General features: G+C 37.9%; 1 protein-coding gene across 2 annotated transcripts; it reads left to right on the forward strand.

Annotated features, from left to right (window-relative positions):
- The first annotated feature begins 3,393 nt into the window (after positions 1–3,393).
- Positions 3,394–20,528, forward strand: LOC149943255 (N-acetylglucosamine transporter UNC93A-like). 2 transcript variants are annotated; one of them, XM_090178291.1, is made up of 7 exons: positions 3,394–3,535; positions 3,637–3,731; positions 4,739–4,958; positions 7,286–7,631; positions 13,376–13,777; positions 16,132–16,399; positions 19,925–20,528. In XM_090178291.1, exons 2-7 carry the CDS (start codon positions 3,671–3,673, stop codon positions 20,137–20,139), a joined length of 1,512 nt encoding a protein of 503 aa, XP_090034417.1. In that variant the 5' UTR covers positions 3,394–3,535; positions 3,637–3,670; the 3' UTR covers positions 20,140–20,528. The 2 variants fall into 2 exon arrangements, with proteins under 2 accessions (XP_090034417.1, XP_090034418.1); XM_090178292.1 differs by having other exon boundaries at positions 3,394–3,731; positions 13,376–13,660.
- The last annotated feature ends 42 nt before the right edge of the window (positions 20,529–20,570 follow it).

A 20,570-nucleotide genomic window follows, 5' to 3' on the forward strand; every position in this document is an offset into this window, starting at 1 on the left:
TTCTCCTCCCGCTGAGGGGGAGTTACGCGCGTGGCTAGACGAAACACGAAATTGCACAGGTGCGACAGAGAGAAAAATAAACAAACAACAAGCTATCTTGTGACTAGATTTAAGGCTTGTATATAGTTCTCTTCGCTATATTTTGACGACCTTTTTTGAAATGACCGTCAGTGGCAGAGATGCAGACATGTGGTTTATTACTTCAAAGAAAAAAGGGTGACTCACTTTCTCTTTTTTGTTAACAGTCTGTTTTTAGGTTTGTAGAGCCTATTTCTAAAAAATCCCTTACCATTTTCATATATCTTCATTTTCCAGCAATTTAGAACTAGCGATCATAGTTGAATTATATACATATAAATATTGTAAAATATATAGTGTAGGATTAAATTAATTTTGAGACCTCGTTTGAGACAACCTAGTTTAAAATGAGTTTGAGAAAAACCCCGTCTGGTTTCCAAAAGCGGAGAAAACGCAAAATGGAAGAGACTCTATGGATCTATTAAACGATATTTTGAGTCCACTATAATGACTAGCGATGTCGTTCAATCTCGTGATAGTTTCGAATGGGTAAGTAAGCCCTGAAATTTTTTTCCTGCATACTTCCAGGGGGTAGTAGGTCAAACTTTGAAGATGGTTACGAGGGGTAAGACACTCTGTGAACTCGGTGTACACTGCCGTACCTTTGACAGTGCTAAATGAAACTCGCGAACTCTTGAAAATATGTACCTTTAACAGTGCTAAATGCACGAACTCGGTGTACAGATTATCTGAGACTGTCTTACCCCTCGGATGGTTATTCATACCAGCGAAAACACATGTTTTAAATTCGAAAATAACTAGCTAATGTTTAATGTTTATAATGGTTATTTTATCTCCTTATATAATAATGCATAAATATTTTTACACATAGTAAGCATTATTTACATTTTTGAAAGCATTTCAATTTTTAATGGGCCTTGGCTGTATCACTCGGCTATTTCCAAAGACTAAGAGGAATTCGCCGAGAGTTATTAGTCTTTAGTCACATAACAATTTACAATGGCGAAACAGACAATTATTTAAAAAATGCATTAGGTAAATAGGTAGTGTCATACTTATGTTTATTATGTTACTTATGGTTAAAGTAAATATATTAAAAATTGGTGGGTAAGAGGGGGCCCAAAATTGTAGTGCCTACGTGGGAAAAAATCCTGGCGGCGCCACTATCGAGTGGCTAATTGGTTTCCAGGTTGTAATTTTATTTATTTATCCTTGGTGATATCACCAAGGATCCTATAACATATAGGATCCTTGGTGATATTACAGGGGCGCGTCAAGTTATCGAGATCTAAATCTTACCGTAAGATTTTGTTCTTGCAAGACAATTTCTTAGTTAAAAGAATTTCAAAAAAAGTGTCAAGTTGTCTATCAATTTTCTTCGATAAGCTGGATCTGTAAAATAAGTAATACAACTTTAAGCCTTTTTGGAAATAATAGTTCGAAACGTTGCTTTAATTTAAAAAAACGACAAAAACAATTACCAATATATTTACCATTTACAAGTCGTTGGAATTCTTCGGCGGAAACCTCAAAATTCTAATTTATTCCCGTAATATCATCTTTTAGAGCTACGGCAAATATTTCATTGGCATTCGACGCCATCTTGAATCTTGTTAAAAACTACCTCGAAACATGCTCGAAAGCAATCTTGGGAATCTCGCAAGATTTGTGAGATCAAAAGTTCTTGTTTCCGGTTTTGAAAATCGTCAAGTTAGTAGGATCGCAAGAAATCTTAATAACTTGACGTACCCCTGGTAAAGCAAGTTCTCGACTAAGTAGCATTAGCAGTTCAACAGTTCAGCTGTAACATTTGGAAATCCATATTCTTCTGATTTTGAAATCCTTGGGAAACGTAAAGTAACTGATTTGCTTGTTGTCAACATTTGTTATTACATTCAGTTATGGCACATTTTGCTTCACCGTAAGGCATTTTAACTGTTAAGTTTACGTTAAAACAAGTCAAAAACTAAATACATATAAAAATAAAGAAGCCTTGGCACTCTGCAGATCTCAACGTACTACGTCACACCCATAGACCAATCAAAGATCAAGAACAATCGGATGCATTTTATTTTACGAACCTTGGTGGGCGCCTAACCTCAAGGGCAGAAAACAATCAAAAACAATCTAATAATAAATAATAATAATAATCAGCTAGGCTAATACGCAAGGCACCACCTTAGGCCTAAGTCATCAAGCGACTTTTGAAGCCATTAATTCAGGTGGCCGGGTTACAATGCGTAGGAGGGTGGTGGCAAGCCCTGCATGCCACGAGATCGAGCCAACAGCTCCCTACACTAACTATTACCGTTAACCTCGACAAGTTTTTATGGAAGGGGAAACCGAAGAACTCGGGGGAAAACCCCTTAAACCAGTGGGGAGAGAACTTGCAAACTCAACGCAGAAGGAGTTGTTCCGAGTTTTCACCCAGTGCCACAAGCTGGGATCGAACCCGGCTCCTCTTGCTGCGAGGCGAAAGTGCTAACCACTCCGCCACCCCACTTACTAGAGTGCGCCAATATCTAGGGGCACCAAAACAATAACATTTTTAGACTTATTTTCCAATTAATATTATTTAATAACACAAAATCATCGTTAGCAAGTTAATTAGTTAAAGTAAATATTAATTTATAAAAAAGCGAACTTTCAAACAAATCACGTTGCCCATCCCTTCATTTTCTTCATCAAAATAATGACTGTTGCTGACAGCTAGGAGCAACAAACACAGCACCCCACAAAAGGAGAACGCAGCCCGTCAGAAGTTGTGCATTATTTTGTGTACAATTTTCATTGGTTAGACGCTTTAGCGCCTGCTACCGTCGGAAGCGGGTAATTGGGAAATTTTCTTCCCCCTTTCCGTAAAATGCTCAGCATAAAGGTTCGTCCAATGAAATTCGTACACAACAATGCGTTAGCGTGTTTAAAGGCCAGCTGCGTTCTCTTGGGGTTTGTTGCTCCTAGCTGACAGCAAACAAAATCTATTAGGACTAACGTTAAATTTTTGCGTCGAAGCTCGCCGTTCTGGTGTCCGGCCCTTGTGAAAAACAGCCTTAAAGCTTAGCGTAATAATTTTCTTAACCGCGTATAAACATTTGCACGCACCAAATATGGGTAACGCACATTTAAGCGCGTTAGTGGAAACTAATAAGCATTCTTTCACAAGGTTCAATATAAATATTTTTTGCGTCGATACTCACCGTCGCGGAGTTTTGCCCTAGTTAAAACCAGCCCTTTTTCAAAGCTGTACGGGATTTCTACATTTTGGAAATATTTCATTAACTCGTTTGTTAATACAAAAAACCTTGAGTAGCATTTTAGTTATGCGTTTACAGATGCGTCTTTTTTACTCTTACACAGTCACGTAATTGTAAATTTAGTCAAGACGTCGTCGGCAGAACCAAACATTCCACCTTATTCACTCTCTCAGTCGTCATTTATCCTGCAGATATTTTTGGATTTTTCAATGTTACCTTTTAAAAAGAATAAAGGCACCAAGGTACAACTAAGTCGCCGAGCGTATATTATTCTAGGTGGAATGGTATACCAACAACTCTAGCAACTCGAGAATTTCCCTAGTTTTCGCTGTTTATTATCTAGCCAGGAAGTTTCTATTCCAATAAACGTAGTCTCTATGGATTACTTAAGTGTGGATTACGGAAATTCCGGAGAAAAGCTTCAGTACTATTCGAAAGGTAAATGTTTACTGTGTTCATGGGGCTTACCCGCTTCTATTTAGTATGCTGGGTGTGACCATAAGTCTATAATATTTTCAATAAGTTTGTCACTTTGGGGAATATTTTACTGAGAGTTAGTAACGGAGTGACGTCATCACGAGAAGAAAATCTCCTCCTAGTGAGGCGCTGTCGAAGGCTACGTGTGACGCGTTAGCAAGCGGACCCAAAACGGCGACGAAGCCTGTAATCTAGGAGCAACAAACACAACACCCCACACAAGGAGAACGCAACCCGTCAAAAGTCGTGGATTTTATTGTGTACGTTTTTCATTGGCTAGACGCTTTAGCGCCTGCTGCCGTCGGAAGGGGAAATTACGGAAAATGTCTCCCCCCCCCGGCCCGTAAAACGTTCAGCGTAAAGGCTCGTGACGCTCGTCCAATGAAATTCGTACACAACCCTTCGTTAGCGTGTTTAAAGGCTAGCTGCGTTCTCCTTGTGTTTGTTGCTCCTAGCTGTAATGGAGTCTGTCTTGTGAATAGCTCTCAGTAAAACTTTTGCATGTGAAGAATACGAAGTGTCACACTTATGTAGCAATATTATACACTCATTGTGTTACTCGTTAATGGCTGCGTTCAAGCACTAAAATCGTAAAATACTCCGATACTTCTGATAGCGTTACCGCTCGGTCCGATTGCTTATGGTTGTTGAACGCCAAAACGCTCAAAATCCGTTAAAAATGAATCAATCAAAATGGCGGCAAGCAGAAATCTTCTACGTGCGCGTTCATCAATCATACGTTTATTAAACGTATCAGAAAAACCTATCGTGACGTCACAACCGGAAGAAGCAAAAATTGTTACGGTTTTTCAGATGCTTAATCGCGAATGAAACAGAAGGTTGTTGAAAGCAGCCTAAATAAAAGCGGGAAAGCCACTGGATGTTGTTTAGCGCCATCTTCATTACTATAAATGTCTCAAAGAAGTTCAACGTATGTGGAATCTGATGATTTTAAGTATTATTTCCAGCAAGTTCGATCAGTGATTTCGGTTCGACAGTTTCCGACGATGAATATCCTCAAGAGGAGGAAGTTGAAGAAGAAGAAGAAGATTTAGATCCGGTAGACATCGACGGGATACCTTTTGGGAAACTAAGGACAATCAAGAATCTTTTAACTGTCACCATCGGTTTCGTGGCTCTTTTCACAGCCTATGTCTCCATTCAAAATCTTCAGACTAGTATAAATAAGTAAGAAGTTTTCAATTTTCGCTCGCGAACTTTGTGGTCAGCTAATTTATTTTCCTAAAGTGTCGTTGTTGTATTTAGAATTGATTAATTAATAAAACCATACTTTGATTTTTTTTACATATTGAGATTTAGAACAGGGGTGTTGGAACGAGGGGAGAGCAAATGTTTGACTGGAACGGGCAGCTAATGTAATTGCCCTAGCTGCAACATTTCCGTCGCTTAAAATCTATTAAAGAACTGTCTAGTTAAAGGTATTAAAGGCTTAATGGAGCAAAAGTAAACAAATAAGAAAATAAAAATGAATCAGTTAGGCTAATACCCAAGACATCTAGCAATTTTAAATGACTGTATCCCAGGTGGCCGGGATAAATTGCGTAGGAGGGTGGTGGCAAGCCCTTCATGCCACGTGAGCCAACAGCTCCCTAAACTAAGAATTACCGTTATGCCCAACAAGTGTTTATGGAAAGGGAAACCAAAGAACTCCACTTTTAACCAGTGGGGAGAGAGCTTTCAAATTCAACGCGGAAGGAGTAGCTCCGGGTTTTCACCTAATACCACTAGCTGGGAACGAACCCGGCTCCTCTTGCTGCGAGGCAAAAATGTCAACCACTCTGCCACCCCACTTAAAATGAGTTAAATTTAATTATTTTTAACATATTTAGACTTAGCACAGGGGTGTCGGAAGGGTGGGTAAATATTTTACTGGGAGGGGCCCCTTTCTATAAAATAAGCTACGCTTACTGAACTTGTTTTATGCAGTTCATTCGTCACAAAATACGTAGAAGTTCAGTTCAGTTTATTCTTAAGAAAAGGGCTCCTCGTCGAATTTTCTCTTATATCCAAGGCTTTTCGTAGTGCAAAGTCATCGATACGCCACCCTTCTAGTTAAAGGTATTAAAGACTTAATGAAGCAAAAATAAACAAACCACGAAGCAAAGCGAACGTACCAAATGATTTAAGAAGGATCGGACAATATTGGAACCTTTAGGTGGTGAGGGGAATGGAATTTTCAGACGAGACAGCCGTGGAAAGATATTGACTGAGTTAAAGGAAAGTGACGAAGCAGAATTGTAAATTAAACTTGAACATTTATTACCTTAACATACCGAATGAACCATGTACCCAATCGAGAATAATACTATATACAATTATGCGCGCGACCTATTTATAGGACCACACAAAAAAAACATACATTGTTTACAAAAACACTTTTATCTTTGACTGAACGACTCTTATCTGTTGACATCGTTATTCTTATGTATTCCAACACCTTTAACCATTGGAAAAAAAGTAAAAATCAATGCCAAAGTGATGTGATTATTAATAGATCCAGAATGTATTTATTTATGCTTACGGAGAATGACTCACAAGGAGACATCCCGAAGTGTAACCCACCGATTTTGTTCAAACTCGGTAATTGGTAGACCTTCATGTATCATGAAAAATCCTAAAGGGAATTTATTCAATGGGCAACCGTTTTGCCATGGCAACGAGAAATTTTCCCATTGAAAATAACATGGGATTTTGACCTCAAATTGATCAAAAGTTGATCAATTTTGATGTTTTTTTTATTAATTTTTATCAATTTTTTAAATTTTTGGCATTTTCGAAATTGTTAAATTTGTTAAACTTTTTCACAGGGGGGGTCATAGGAATTGGTCAGAATCCCATGTTATTTTCAATGGGAAAATTTCCATTTGTTGTTGTCAAAAATATTTTTCGTTGCCATCGCAAAACGGTTGCCCAATGAAGGTCTACCAATCCCCCGAGTTTGAACAAAATCGGTGGGTTACACTTCGGGATGTCTCCTTGTCAGTTGGGACGATCTCTATCGTGACTTCCAATCGACCCCAATGTCTGCCAGTATGCCCTCTACTTAAAAATCAATCAAATCGGTTCAGTATCTTATTGGTTCCCTAAAACTGACGTAGTCCAACATTAAAACATACACGGATTACTTTTTGTGTAAGAAAATTCGAGCATTTTCCCGGGGATCGTCGCTACATAGTCAATCTTCTCAAGTAATAATAAATACATTCTTGGTGAAATATTTTAATTACTGCGTCTTTTTAAATCGGGTCCTTTTCGCGTTTTCTTGTCGCGTGTTTTTATTTTTAAACATTCCGTTAGTTAGTCTTAACTTGTACCTTCACCTTGAAGGCTTATCGGCCGAAGTACCGCGTATCCGTTTAACTTAATAAAGAAATATATTTTAGTTTCCCCAAACGTTGTTGGTCTTTTTTACCTCTTCAACCGTGTTCATTGTTTCCTTTAGACCAACGGTGGTTCTCGTTTTCTTCTTTTAAAAACATCCATTTTTTCCGTAGGGAAGATGGTCTTGGCAGTATCTCGTTAGGAATTATATACGTCACGTTGATCATATCCTGCTTCTTTTGCTCGTCTTACGTAATCAAGCACTTGAAATGCAGAAAGTCGATCGCCGTATCAATATTGGCCTACGGGACGTTCTTCCTGGCGAATCTGTACCCGACGTGGTACACCATGTTCCCGACCGCGGCGCTGTTGGGATTCAGCGCGGCGCCGCTGTGGGTCGCTAAGTGCAACTACGTCTCGCAACTCGCCTACCACTACGCTACCATCACGAAGCAAAAATCCAATTACATACTCACGAAATTTTTCGGAATTTTCTTCATGCTGTTTCAAACTTCTCAGGTTGCCTTAAAATTTTTCTTAAAAACAGACGTAGTGCATAGTACACGTAACTATGACCGGGAAACTATATAATATTACATTTGGAATGTCTAAGGGTCCATTGGTGCGAAAGCATATCGAAAAATGGGTGGGGCTTAAAATACCTGAAACTACGTCGATTGTAAGACGTTGCGCGTTTTTCAAATTTATTGGCTGGCTGCCGTCTCTAAGAAGACTCCCACGGAAATAAAACGAAGGACACTCACTCGGAAAATAGACTAATCAGAAAATTGATTTCAGAAACCTCGATTAGTTCCCACACTGAAAATCTTGGGAGAATTTGTCACGTCCTTCACGAAACTGATCTAGTTCCGTGCAGTTGCGCCACCAGGATTTTTTCGCCAGTATGCACGTAATAATTTGGAGGCCCCATCTAACTTAATTTTTTCCTTGCAATCACAAATCATTAAGGATACTAACAAGGAGAGTACCCGAGGTGTTTATTGCCGATTTTGTTCAAAGTCGGGCGTAATGTAGACCTATATGAGATATTAAATTTCCCAAAAGGAGACGTTGCACTACCCATTCGATTTGCCATGGCAACCGAAAACGTTTTTTACCACTTAAAACAAAAAAATATCCATTTAAAAAAGCATGGGATTTTCTCGGTTTTACAGGATTCTACCTACGAAAATTTAAAAAAAAAATTAAAATCACGAAATGGGTAATTTGGACGATATTTAGGTAAATTTCATCAAGTTTGGGTAAATTGGAACATTTTTGGTTTAAAATTGTAACAATATTTGGGTAAAATAAGGAAAAAATCTTATTTTTGTTTTAAGTGGTGAAAAACGTTTTTGGTTGCCATGACAAAACGAATGGGTAGTGCAACGTCTCCGTTTAGGAAATTTCATATCTCATATTGGTTTATATTACGTCCGACTTTGAACAAAATCGGAAATAAACACCTCGGGTACTCTCCTTGTAAGTACTTCTGGTTTTAAGTGTTATGATATATATGGAAATAAAATTTTGCATCACATAAATACAACCCCCCTCATTTTACCTCCTTACAAAATATTCTGTCTTCATTCTTTATACTCTTATTGGCAAGAGTAAAATTACTTTTTTGGATTATAAGTTTCTTAATAAAAAATCGATATTCTACGGTTAGATGTTTTTCGAAACTCGTCGACCACTAACATGGGGTTTTCTTTTATGCAGTTAGATTAATCGAAAGTATGGCCAGATTTGAAAGTCTGTCCTCGCCCATTGTTGTCCGTAGACGCGTTTCAATTCTGTTGAGAGTACTAAAACTTCTTTCTGAAATTGTATTTGCCACGGGAATTCGCAGGACAGTTTTATAGTACTTGACTAAATCTGGAAAGCAATCTTCCAACGTTATTAAATGCAGAAAGCAGTCGGTAACAATGCTCAGGTTTTTGGATTTAATCAAATTTCTAGCTATTCCGATCTGCCCTTTTAAAGCATGTATATCAAAATTGAACCGCTTGTATGTTTTACAATGAGATATAACGTCATTTTTGTCCAGGAAGGTTTGCGACTGAGGATCAGACGCGATTATTCCTTGGAAAAGGCCATTGTTTTCAAAAAATCTAGATTTCATTTGTGATATAAATTTATCAATGAACTCGTAGTAGGTAGATCTCAACTTATCGATGAAGGTTTTGGCTTCCATTTCTCGACTCCCTGTCGGGCACGTAATGACACTATGATTTAGCCTCTTGTTGGGAATTATCCGCTTTCGTAAACTTAAAGGTTCGCTGTTGCGATCAGGCACGGCGATAAGGGCGGATTCTTCCATCTTTGAAGCTTCTTCCCAAATGTTTTCAAATGGCTCAGAGTTTCCTACATTTTCTAACCTAGCTACTGTAGCTTCACCTCGGTTTTTACCACCAATTAAAGTTTTAGGAAAAGAAGTGATTTTAGGCTGAACGGGCAGACAATCCTTACTCAAACTAATATCAATCACTAAGATATCTTAGCAGGACTAACGTTTGCCTTAATAGGACTAAAGTTTCCCACTATTTCCACTTCACTCAGTGCATAATAGTTTTCTGCAATACCTTGATTAAAAACGTAAAAAGCACTGACCAGATAAACCAAGATTAGACCTCAATGAAGATTTTCGTGAATTGAGACTATTAGCCTTTAAAAAGGCTGTTTTGTTTGGTAATTTTCAGTAACTACTAACTGAACCTTTTTACTTTACTATTAAGTAAAATTATTTAGCTATTTGTTATTTGTTTATATTTTAAACAAGCGCATTAAGGCCTGTTTAAACCTCGCTATTCTCGCTAAACAATCAACAAAATAGACTATAGCCTAAAATTAATTGACACAGAATTCTGTATGTATAGCTCGTTCTAACGCTCAATACGAAATGAAAATGAAAAATTGAAACTATTTAATATATTAGCTTGACTATTGACCCATAGCGCCGATAGCGGCCAATGTTTGAAATACTTATCTCAAAGAGTCAAAGCCTACTCACCCTCCCCCCTAAAATTGCAGGTGTCAACCTACCAGGTTCGTTGTATTTGTTGTTGTTCAGCTAAATGGGGAAATCGGGCAATCTGGAACCAAACCAGTTCTAGTCTCTTCTTGGAATATAATATTGATAAATATTTTATACAATGGAAAGGTATACTAGAGTTCGAGATGACTTTGCCATGTTTAGGAGCCCATAGACTGCAGTCTATAGTTTAGCACGTCGCGAGTAAAATCTCCTTTGCAAACTACGCCCGTTTCTCTGAAAATAATTAAGGCCAGCATAGTCTTCTTTAGACATTCCAAGTGTATATGAATGACAACACTAATTTTACAGTAACGAAAATCATTGGGGAATCGGTGTTTTCTTGATTTTGAATTGATGAGCTCAGGTTGTTGAATATTCTAGCTGGTTTTTCTAATGGACATTAGATTAGGCCAAAACCGGAAATTCAAAAAGTTGGACACTAATAATAACAATGACATCGATTATTTACTTATTTTTCTGATGAGCGTTACTGAACGTTCCCGCAATGTTTAACAAATTGCAACGATTTTGCCAAAACGAAAGTACACAGAAAAAAAGGTGTTTAGATACTAAACAGTTTCTTAAACACCAAAATGCAACAGAATATTTATCATGTTTAAAAACGATCATGTTTAGGTGATAGTGGTGTTCAGCTTTGCAACATCATGCGTTTAGAAATTAAACGTGTTATTTGCTTCTCATATTTATCGTTAAAACGTGTTTAGATAGAATACGTTTAGAGATTAACCATATTAAATGCTTTTGGCGCTTACAATGAAAACACGTCTAAAGATTTTTAAGATTAGTTTCTAAACATGTTCAAAGGTTCGGGTGTTGTGGTTAATTTGCCGTATACGCCACTCTTTGAGTAGCCGTATATTTGAGTTGTTTAATTACGATCTAAAATAACATTAATATTAATTGGCTACGAAATAATGAAACCTACTGCCTATGGCCTATACTGTCGACTTCATATCTTTAACTGCCTGATAATATTTTAGCGATATTAATTTAAATTATATTTGTGTTAATACGGCCTTAACTCACATCAAAAGTAATGTTATTTTATTAATTTTTAGTAGTTCATGTTCAATTATTGATTTATATACATTAGTGTTATTTAATTAGTCTTAATTACCAATAACTTCAAATTATAAGATGATATAAGAACCCGGTCTATATTGTAGTTAACACTATTAATATAACGGTGGTTAACGAATATTTTTTTAGAAAAATAGAAAACGAAATTAAACGAAATAAATAGACAACGCGAAATATATATTTAACTCGTAACGCAATATACACTTATTAAACATCAGTGTTTCGAATTATGTTTAAAAACATCAAAGTTTAATTTCTAAATATGACCTTTTACCAGCTGTTCTGGTTTGGAACACAACCGGAAAGTTCTTGGAAGATTGTTTGAGAAACTCGTATTATTTAAACAGATGTGTTTAAGGAAACAACACCAACTCTTAGCCGTGTTTAGCTTTCAAACATGTTTAGATGTTGAAAACCTAAACACCTTTTTTTCTGTGTAGGAAATATCGAATTTTCAGTTCCGAATCTTTTGTACCATACATATAATATTATGTTACACTAGGTCGAATAATGGGTTTTCTAAATGTTACGGTTAAACTTTTTACTTTATATTAAAACCATTTAAATTTCTTTTTCTTATATTCTGGGAATTAAACTACATCCCAAATTTGTTATAATGGCACAGTTCGCACTTTGCAACGCCATATTTTTTTGTGGGTCTCGACTATTAAAGGTTTTAGTTTCGCCGTTGCCTAGGCAACTGGGGTCCAGATTCGAGAGAACCTTGTGGCCAAAATTGTCGAACTAAAATGCCAGAAATTAATAGTAGAAATTAAGTAGAAATTTCCCGTGCACGGTCCTTCATAATAACATAGTCAACGGACGTAGTTAAGTGATTCTTCGTGGGAAAGGGAATTTTCAACAATAACTTTCGGAATCGATCTATTAAATAATATTTTTGACTAGAAAATAACAAAAATGTTGAGATGATTTTTTGCATTGCTGCAAAACCCCCTCATGCTTCAAAAGTAAGCTTCAACCATGAGGCTTCAACCAGTATAAATAATAATAATTTTGTTCAACTACGAGTTGTTAAAGAGGTTAATCCACCCCCCGATAACGTGCAAGGAAAACTTGTAGGAGTGTAGTCGGATGTAGATTTTATACAATCTACATTAGTCTACAAGTTCCCCTACCAGTGGCGGATTATCCAAAAGGCGCAATAGGGCCTCGTGGTCTCTAGGAGCCTCAAAAATTACATAGCAGGGCCGGATTAACACCATTGGGGGCCCTATGCAAAGTTAAATTAAGGCCCCTAAAAAATTGAGACATTAAAGAAATAATAATATTAAATAAAATGAGAAAACATTTATTTTGAAGACAGGTTAGGGGCCCCCTATGCCATGGCATACGTTGCACTTCTCTTAATACGGCCCTGGGCCTAGGGCCAGTGGCGCCGCCAGGATTTTTTCCCACGTAGGTACTACATTTGTGGCCCCTTCTTGCCCACATAATAAATTATTCTGTGACTAAAGACTAATAACTCTCGGCGAATTCCTCTTAGTCTTTGGAAATCACCGAGTGATACAGCCAAGGCCCATTAAAAATTGAAATACTTTGAAAAATGTAAATAACGCTTACTTTATGTGAAAATATTTATGCATTATTATATCAGGTATTATCTTTTTAAATGGAGTAAATATAAATAATAATAATAATAATAATAATAATAATAATAATCAGCTAGGCTAATACCCAAGGCACCACCTTAGGCCTAAGTCATCAAGCGACTTTTGACTATCAACTAATGCACATAAAATATGTGCACTAGTTGATAATCACAAGATTGAAATTTTTCAGCAATTTCTCTATTAATTCGGCTACGGAAAATTTACCAATATGAAAAAATAGGGCCCCCTTTTTTAATAAATTTGGGGCCCCCTCTAGTTTTCCACGTAGGCACGTGCCTACTCGTGCCTATTGCTGGCGGCACCACTGCCTAGGGCCTCAAAGGAACATAATCCACGACTACACGTTTTGAAAAGGGTGGCTTAACTTGTCAATGATGTCTTAGCATAGGACCAACTATGACAAACCACAAGTGAACAGCTATACAAATTTGAATGTTTTGGCGACATAGTGATTATGTATACATTCTTAGTAAGAACTGTTAATTAATTTTTAGATTTGGGGAAACGTAATTACTTACATCATAATAGAGCCTTCCACGGAACTGGACCTCTTCAGCAATTCGTCCAACGATTTTTCCAATTGCGGGAAATATTTCTGCGACGCCAACGAAGATTTGATGATCAGGAACGGATCGGACCCTTACAGCATTTCAGACAGAAATAGATACGCCATATGCACCGTGTTCTTCGCTCTCTGCATCAGCGCCTCCCTCTTGGTCGCCTTCCTGCTAGACGAGATTCCTGACATCAGCGACGCCCAGTCCGAAGACACCACGAAGGTGAACGTCTTACTGGACACCATTATTCAAATGAAGAACCCCTACCAACAATTGATCATTCCCCTGACCATATACAGCGGACTCGAACAAGCTTTCATTTTTGGAGATTTCACGAAGGTAAAATTGCAGGGTTTAAAGACAGCATGAACTTTCTCATGTTTGGTGCATCAACGAATTTCACATTTCTACCACCACGTTTAAAAGAGGATAGAGATGATTGGCGGTAGTTGCGTTGAAAACAAACTGTAGCGTGTTTTAGTTTCTACTTCCTTGTGCCATTCATTCAGGTGGCCGGTTACAATGCGTAGGCGGTACGGAATGTATTCCAAAATCCAGTATTTTAACCTTATAAAATCTATGGATTACATAATTTTCTCAAACTTTTGTATGAGATTTCGGCAAATGTGACCGACTTCTTGAGTCTTCGCGGTGACCCGCGCGTTTCTTGCGAGCTGAGTCACGAAAATGGTTATTTTAAAGAAGATTCTTCTAAACGACTCATCGAAATATACAGGAGTGCGTAATTGGCAGAGTGAAATGGGGATTTGAATTACTAAGACAATTTTCACAACACTTTTACTGCCTTTAAATTTGCATGTAGGTTTTTCCGTTCATAATGTCGTAATCCGTGGAGAATTTCGGTTTATTTCTTCCCGGAACAATTTTAATTTTAGGAGAGCGTTTGATTTTAGCGAATCGGACTGAAACAATCCACTAAACTATCGTTTGATCGAATTGGTGATATAACTAGTGAAACAGAGTCTACTTAAAACCGAGAAAAATAGCTTTACTTTTGAGGACCTTTATTTTTTACAAGGTGAACGCTTTGGCGTCCAAAAAGCCAATGCTTTAATTTTCTCCGATTTACAGTGGTTCTTTTTGCCAGAAGATACCGTTTAAACCCCGCTCGTTTGCCTTCCACTCCCCCCAAGAGATGACACTTAACACGTGTCTTGGGCCTTCTAGAAAAGGAGCATCCGCGAACAATGCGGGGTCCCCGGTCTCATCTGGCAGCCATTACAAGGGCTTGTCGAACTCGATAACGTGTACGAATACATCATTAACGACAGAAAAACCAGTTTAAAAATACAAAATACTTTTAAAGAAAACCTTTTATTTTTATCTTTTTAACATTTAGTTTTTAAACATTCCACATAGTTTTAACAGTTTCAGTGGCGGCCTAAGGGGGGGGGGCGGTCCACCCCGGGTACCAGGGCAGCAGGGAGTGCCATCGGAGAAGCTCGAGGGGGGGGGGGTGCAAATCAGAACGATTAAACTTGAAGAAGACCCGTGAAAACTTCTGCACGGTCCTGGGGGGTTTCACAAAACGCTGCCGCCGCCCCGGGGACCCAGCCTTCTTAAGCCGCCACTGAACAGTTTCTTAACAATGCGTGCTTGCACGTAGTGTCGTTACGGTCGTTGGTATACGTTGAAGCTATTATTCTACGTCACCAATTACGAGCCAAAATATGAAAATAAGCACGTGACCACCATGGACTGAGATAAACTTGTTATCTTATGATATTTTCGGCGCTGCTTAGTGGTTTGTTGTGGGACGCGTGGGAATTTATTTTCCCCTTAAGACCATTTATTATAAGGGGCGCCGAGTTCAGAGTCCAGGACCAGCCAATTTGTATGATTGTATTCTAATTCGATGAAATATATAACTGATCAAATGGGAATTAAGTTGAATTTTGAACATTGTAATGTGATCAAATATAAAAAAATTTGGATAGTAAGTTTCGATCAAAATCGAATTTAAATCTGTCAAATAAAACCCATTTAGCGATTCACTTGGAAGTATTAAAGAGAACCCGGACGTGCAAGCTATACTCTTTATAGGGTCCTTGTATAAGGACCAAAGACAAAAACTCCACGATGGGGCGCGCATAGACGCTAAACACTTGTCTTAGGCCTAACCGAGATTTTTTAAGTCGACGCTAAAAATTAATAGGCCTAATGCTTGGTTTCCACTAGCGCGCGTCATAATGCATTTTTCTTTACGCGCGTCAAAACGCTTGTACGTCTAGCCGCGTTCACACTTTGCATTGATAACGATTCAAAACGTTTCGAAGGAGTTTTATGAACCAGGCTAAAATGCTAAATCGATTCAAACCGCGCACTAGAGGAAACCAAGGCTTACGTAGTGCGTCAACGGTTTCCATGGCGTCATTTTTGTATTTGAAAAATTAAAACCAATAATAAGGAAAAAAAATCCTTTTTTGAGGTGAATGTCGAATCTATATTTGGTTTTGGCTCGAGTATGGATTGTAGTTGGCTTCTTTGGCTAGACAGGCCGACCAATTGCAAATGTCTAATTCAGCGATCAACTTTTCATCACGTAGGCGTGGGATGTAAAAATTCTTTTATTGAAGCACATATTTTGAATCAAATTCGATCCACCATTTTCTTCATGCCTGTTTAACCTATTTTTTCCATTACTATAAGTGCTTTTTTACGAATGAACTTAGGCTTTTCTGAGTTGCCGTTGGGGTGTGCATAACGTGAGTTTCTGCATGATCTGGTACGGGATCGCCGACGCGGTCGGATCCTACGCCTTCGTCCCGTTCATGGCCCGCTTCGGAAGGATGATTGTGTTCACCATTGCTCTTCTCTTGCAAGGCACAGTTCTCGTCAGTTTCCTCTATCTGGATCCCCCAACCGCCAGCTACAGTACATACTACGTATTAGCGGTTTTGTGGGGTGCTGGCGACTCTATCTGGCAAACTCAAATCAATGGTCAGTCAATTTTATACGTCACCTAGTCAGGGCCGCAGGGTTGTCTAATAGCGTGTTCCATTTGATTCACTCCGAATCTGTCTCTAACGTCATAGATTTCACCCCGATCGACCAGAGTAAAAGCGCTTGTAATTTGAATTTTCGCGTCTTGCTCTGCAATATTGCGAAAAAATCTAAAAGGAACACGCAAAAATTAATGGCATTTTTATTTGAGCTGCTCCGATTGTTCCCAGAGTGCCGGGAATGTCATAAATGATTAATTTTATAAAATATACTAGCGTTATAGATTCGCTTCGAATCTGTCTCTGCCGTCAAAGATATTGTCCCAATCGACTAGAGTAAAACCGCAAATGGATTATCCTATTAGCATATTCCCGCGCTTTGTGTTTTTGCATCTGCTAGTAATTTGAATTTTCGCGTCTTGGTCTGCCAATTTGCACAAAAATCTAAAAGGAACAAGGAACACGCAAAAGTTTGCTCCGATCTCGATCCGTTAGTCTGTCGAAATCGGCAGATCGGTTTTGGGCGATCTCGGAGCACCTGAGAGCGGGAAATGGAACACGCGAAATTGGATCGGAGCAGATCCGAGCACGCAAATGGAACATTAAATTTTGAGCAGAGTGAACTAGAGCGCTCGAGAGCAGTCAAATGGAAATAAAATTAATCAATTTGATTTAAATCAGTGATTATACTTCAATGTATTTATGAAAATATACAAAAGCAGGCTCTCAAGTAATGTCAATTCGGCGCTAACTAACTCAAACTAAATTTTTAATTTTTAATTAGTAATTAAATGTTAATAAAATTAATTTCAAATAAAGTTATTTTACCGCTGTACTCCAATTATTAATCAATTTGTTCAAATACAACGTAAAAATCAATAAAATCAATAAAATCCCATATAAATCAATAAAAATGCCATATGAATCAAATAAATGAATAAATATCCTATTTAAATCAAATAAATCAATAAAAATCATATTTATATCAAATACATCAATAAAATCCTATTTAAGCCAAATAAATCCTATTTAAATTCAATTAATCAAATAAATCCTATTTAAATTCAATTAATCAAATAAATCCTATTTAAATTCAATTAATCAAATAAATCCTATTTAAATCCAATAAAACAATAAAAATCCTATTTAATCAAATTAATCCATAAATATCCCATTTAAATCAAATGAATTAATAAATATCCCATTTAAATCAAATTAATCCATAAATATCCCATTTAAATCAAATTAATCCATAAATATCCCATTTAATTCAAATTAATCCATAAAAATCATATTTAAATCAAATAGCTCTTTCTATAAAACAATATATATGCATACATGTATAAAAACTGTTATTTTTTGGAAGGTTTCGTGCGTTTTCGCGCGAGCTCAACAAAAACAAAAATATGCACGTGCTTTCTAACTTTAACTGCACGATGAATCTAACGTAACCACGTGACCTCTTGTATTTTATTTAAAGAGCTATTAATCCATAAAAACCCTATTTAAATAAAAGAAATCCATACAAACCCTTGTTAAATTAAAAGCCTCAGAATCTCCATATCCAACGACCGAAATTCTGGGGAGCTCTAATTATTTGTTGGGGGGGGGGGCAATGTTTTAACCCAAAAAATCACCTAGCCACGGCGTGGCACTCAGGGACGTTCGTCAAGGGGGAATGGGAGCCCCCCCCCCCTCAATACAATTTTGGTCAGTAAAGTGTTTGAAGAAAACAATTGTTTTTAAAAATTTGTAAGAAACATTTCGCCAAGTGACTAGGAAACATATAAGATAATCCAGTACGCCCCTGGTAGCTCGGTCGGGTTGGGATTGCTAAATTATGGAGAATTATCAAAAGTGTGCCAGTTCGTATATTCCATATTGTACTGTACTGTCCTTTACTTTCTACCTTGTCTTTTGAAAGACCTATCCTTTGATACGATAATCTGTTCCCAGAAGAGAGCAGACGATTAATTGTTTAGTTAAAAAAAAGTATGGTACGCTCGTAACCGCATGGTGAATGTTTGTAACTTTAGTAAATATTATGTTTTGATTTAAACGACCGTCTTTTAACCCAATTGACATACATTACACATATTACTAGAGAGCGTTGAAGGCTTAAAGCCAGGAATGGACGATGCACCCCCTTTCTGGCTTCTCCTTTCGCGTTTTGAATAAGCGAAACTATAAAGTTAATTTGGTCTTAACCAACCAGTTAAAATGGGAAAAGCAAATCTTGTGACTACCATATCACAGCCAACTTCGATTCGGTAACTCGTGATCATAGTTGGCCGTGCGACGGTAAAGAAAAATTATTCCTTCCAGATACTGCAGACAGCTAATTAACTTCCACCTTTCTATTACAAGATGTTTTTAATAATAATAATAATTAGATAATTTAAACCGCCATTAGCAAAAGAAAAAGAATAATAATTCGTATTTCTTAGGATAGATGGCGCTGCAGTTCTCCACTTAATCACGTGACTACCATCTTTTCAGCCACCCTGGACTTTATAGTTTCGCCTATTGAAACGCGGATAGATGGAGGTAGCGTTTCCGCCGAGTGCCAAAAAAAAACAACAACAAGCCCATAAAATTTATCTGGCGCTTCCCTAGTTCTTAAAGGTATCACTAGGCACTGCTATTTCTACTTTTGAGCTTCATTCCATCCCAAATGTACACCCCCCAACTTTTACTTTGCCAGTAACATTCATTCCGAAACCGCTTCCATTGGGACACTTTTAGTAATTATGGCAAGTTGGCCGCACTCAGAATTCACTCGCACCCCATCATAAAACAGCCTAACCCCATAGACTAGGTGTTTTCATAAAATACGGCTATGTTGTTTCCCCCGACAAAAATTGCCCCCTCAGTCTTTGATGGGAGTTCAGCTCAGTACGTTCCAGTTCTAAGACCGTCGGCGCGACTCGCATGAATGTACGTCAACAAGCTGGCAAACATGTTTCCCGAAAAATCAATAAAAACCAAAGACTACAGACTGTTACATGTCCCTTCCGAGAGTATACCACCGCCTAGGCAGTACTTTGATGGATATTTTATGAAAGCACCTATAGCAATCTTTACTACAAGCAGTGGCGTAGACAAGGGGATAGTTTCCGTGTTCGAACCCACCCTTCGGTGTAGCTTTGGCTGTACTAAAATTTCACCCCTCCCTTGAGGGATTTCTGGCTACGCCACTGACTACATGGACTAATAGATTTGTATACCCCCGTACCGTAAATAAATACAAGAGGTTATCGTGACAACCAACTAAAAGCAGTGTCCTACATACTTATCTACGTTTAAAGGGAATATAACCTCTGATATTTCTGTCGCCCTCCGAGGGTTCCAATATTGTCCGCTGCCTCCCATGGCTTTATACACCTGCGGCGCTGATAATCGCTGATTGTGAAGGGAAAAATGGAAATTGATGGGGTCTTCCATAAAGAACGCGTTGGAGGTTCTATTCCCTTTAAGTGGCTCATTTAAAGTGGTCTTTCTAATGATCTGTTTTCTTTGACAGCTTTGTACGGAGACATTTTCGCCGACAACCGCGACCCGGCGTTTTCCAATTACCGTCTGTGGGAATCCGTCGGATTCACTTTGTTCTACGTTTTTAGTATTCACTTATGCATGTTTGCCAAAATTTATATATTGATGATTTCGTTGGTGTTCGGTTTCGCGTGCTACTTGAGGATAGTCATCAAAATGAGTTCGAACTTCAAAACGGAATATTAAATATTAATTAATAAATTTAATACGGTCTACGAAATAGCATAGATACCTTACGCTGGATACGGCCCCGTGGGAAGAACACGGAAGAGACAGCTAGCAGAAAACCCATATTTTCTGGATTCGCTACGTAATAGTGCCATCTATCGGTGACCAAAATTAGTATTGGTAAAAAAGAACGCGGTAGATTAGGCCGAATAATGTTGATAGCCCTAGAGTAACGTGTAGTTGAAGTCACGTGTAATTTGTTTTGCTTCTGGTGGAAAGATGGCGCTATAACGTAGAGCATCCAGAAAATAAGCGTTGTCTGCTAGTTGTCACTTCGTATCAGTCCCTGGTAGAATTGTGGATCTATACTATATCTATCTATTGGTCTACCTGCTTTCCGAAATGGTCACAGTGTTGTTGAAATTTATTTGAAAATAAAGTTGGTAGTA

This window comes from Leiobunum rupestre, chromosome 6 (genome assembly GCF_980474605.1).
Source record: "Leiobunum rupestre chromosome 6, qqLeiRupe1.1.hap1, whole genome shotgun sequence".
Lineage (NCBI taxonomy): Eukaryota > Metazoa > Arthropoda > Arachnida > Opiliones > Sclerosomatidae > Leiobunum > Leiobunum rupestre.

What these genes read in the sequence shown, in the direction of transcription:
- LOC149943255 (XM_090178291.1), top strand. Translation starts at nt 3,671, where the DNA reads ATGGATTACTTAAGTGTGGATTACGGAAATTCCGGAGAAAAGCTTCAG. An exon ending in CTTCAGACTAGTATAAATAA is followed by an intron (nt 4,959 to 7,285) that starts GTAAGAAGTTTT and finishes TTTTTTCCGTAG; the next exon opens with GGAAGATGGTCTTGGCAGTA. An exon ending in CTGGCAAACTCAAATCAATG is followed by an intron (nt 16,400 to 19,924) that starts GTCAGTCAATTT and finishes TTTCTTTGACAG; the next exon opens with CTTTGTACGGAGACATTTTC.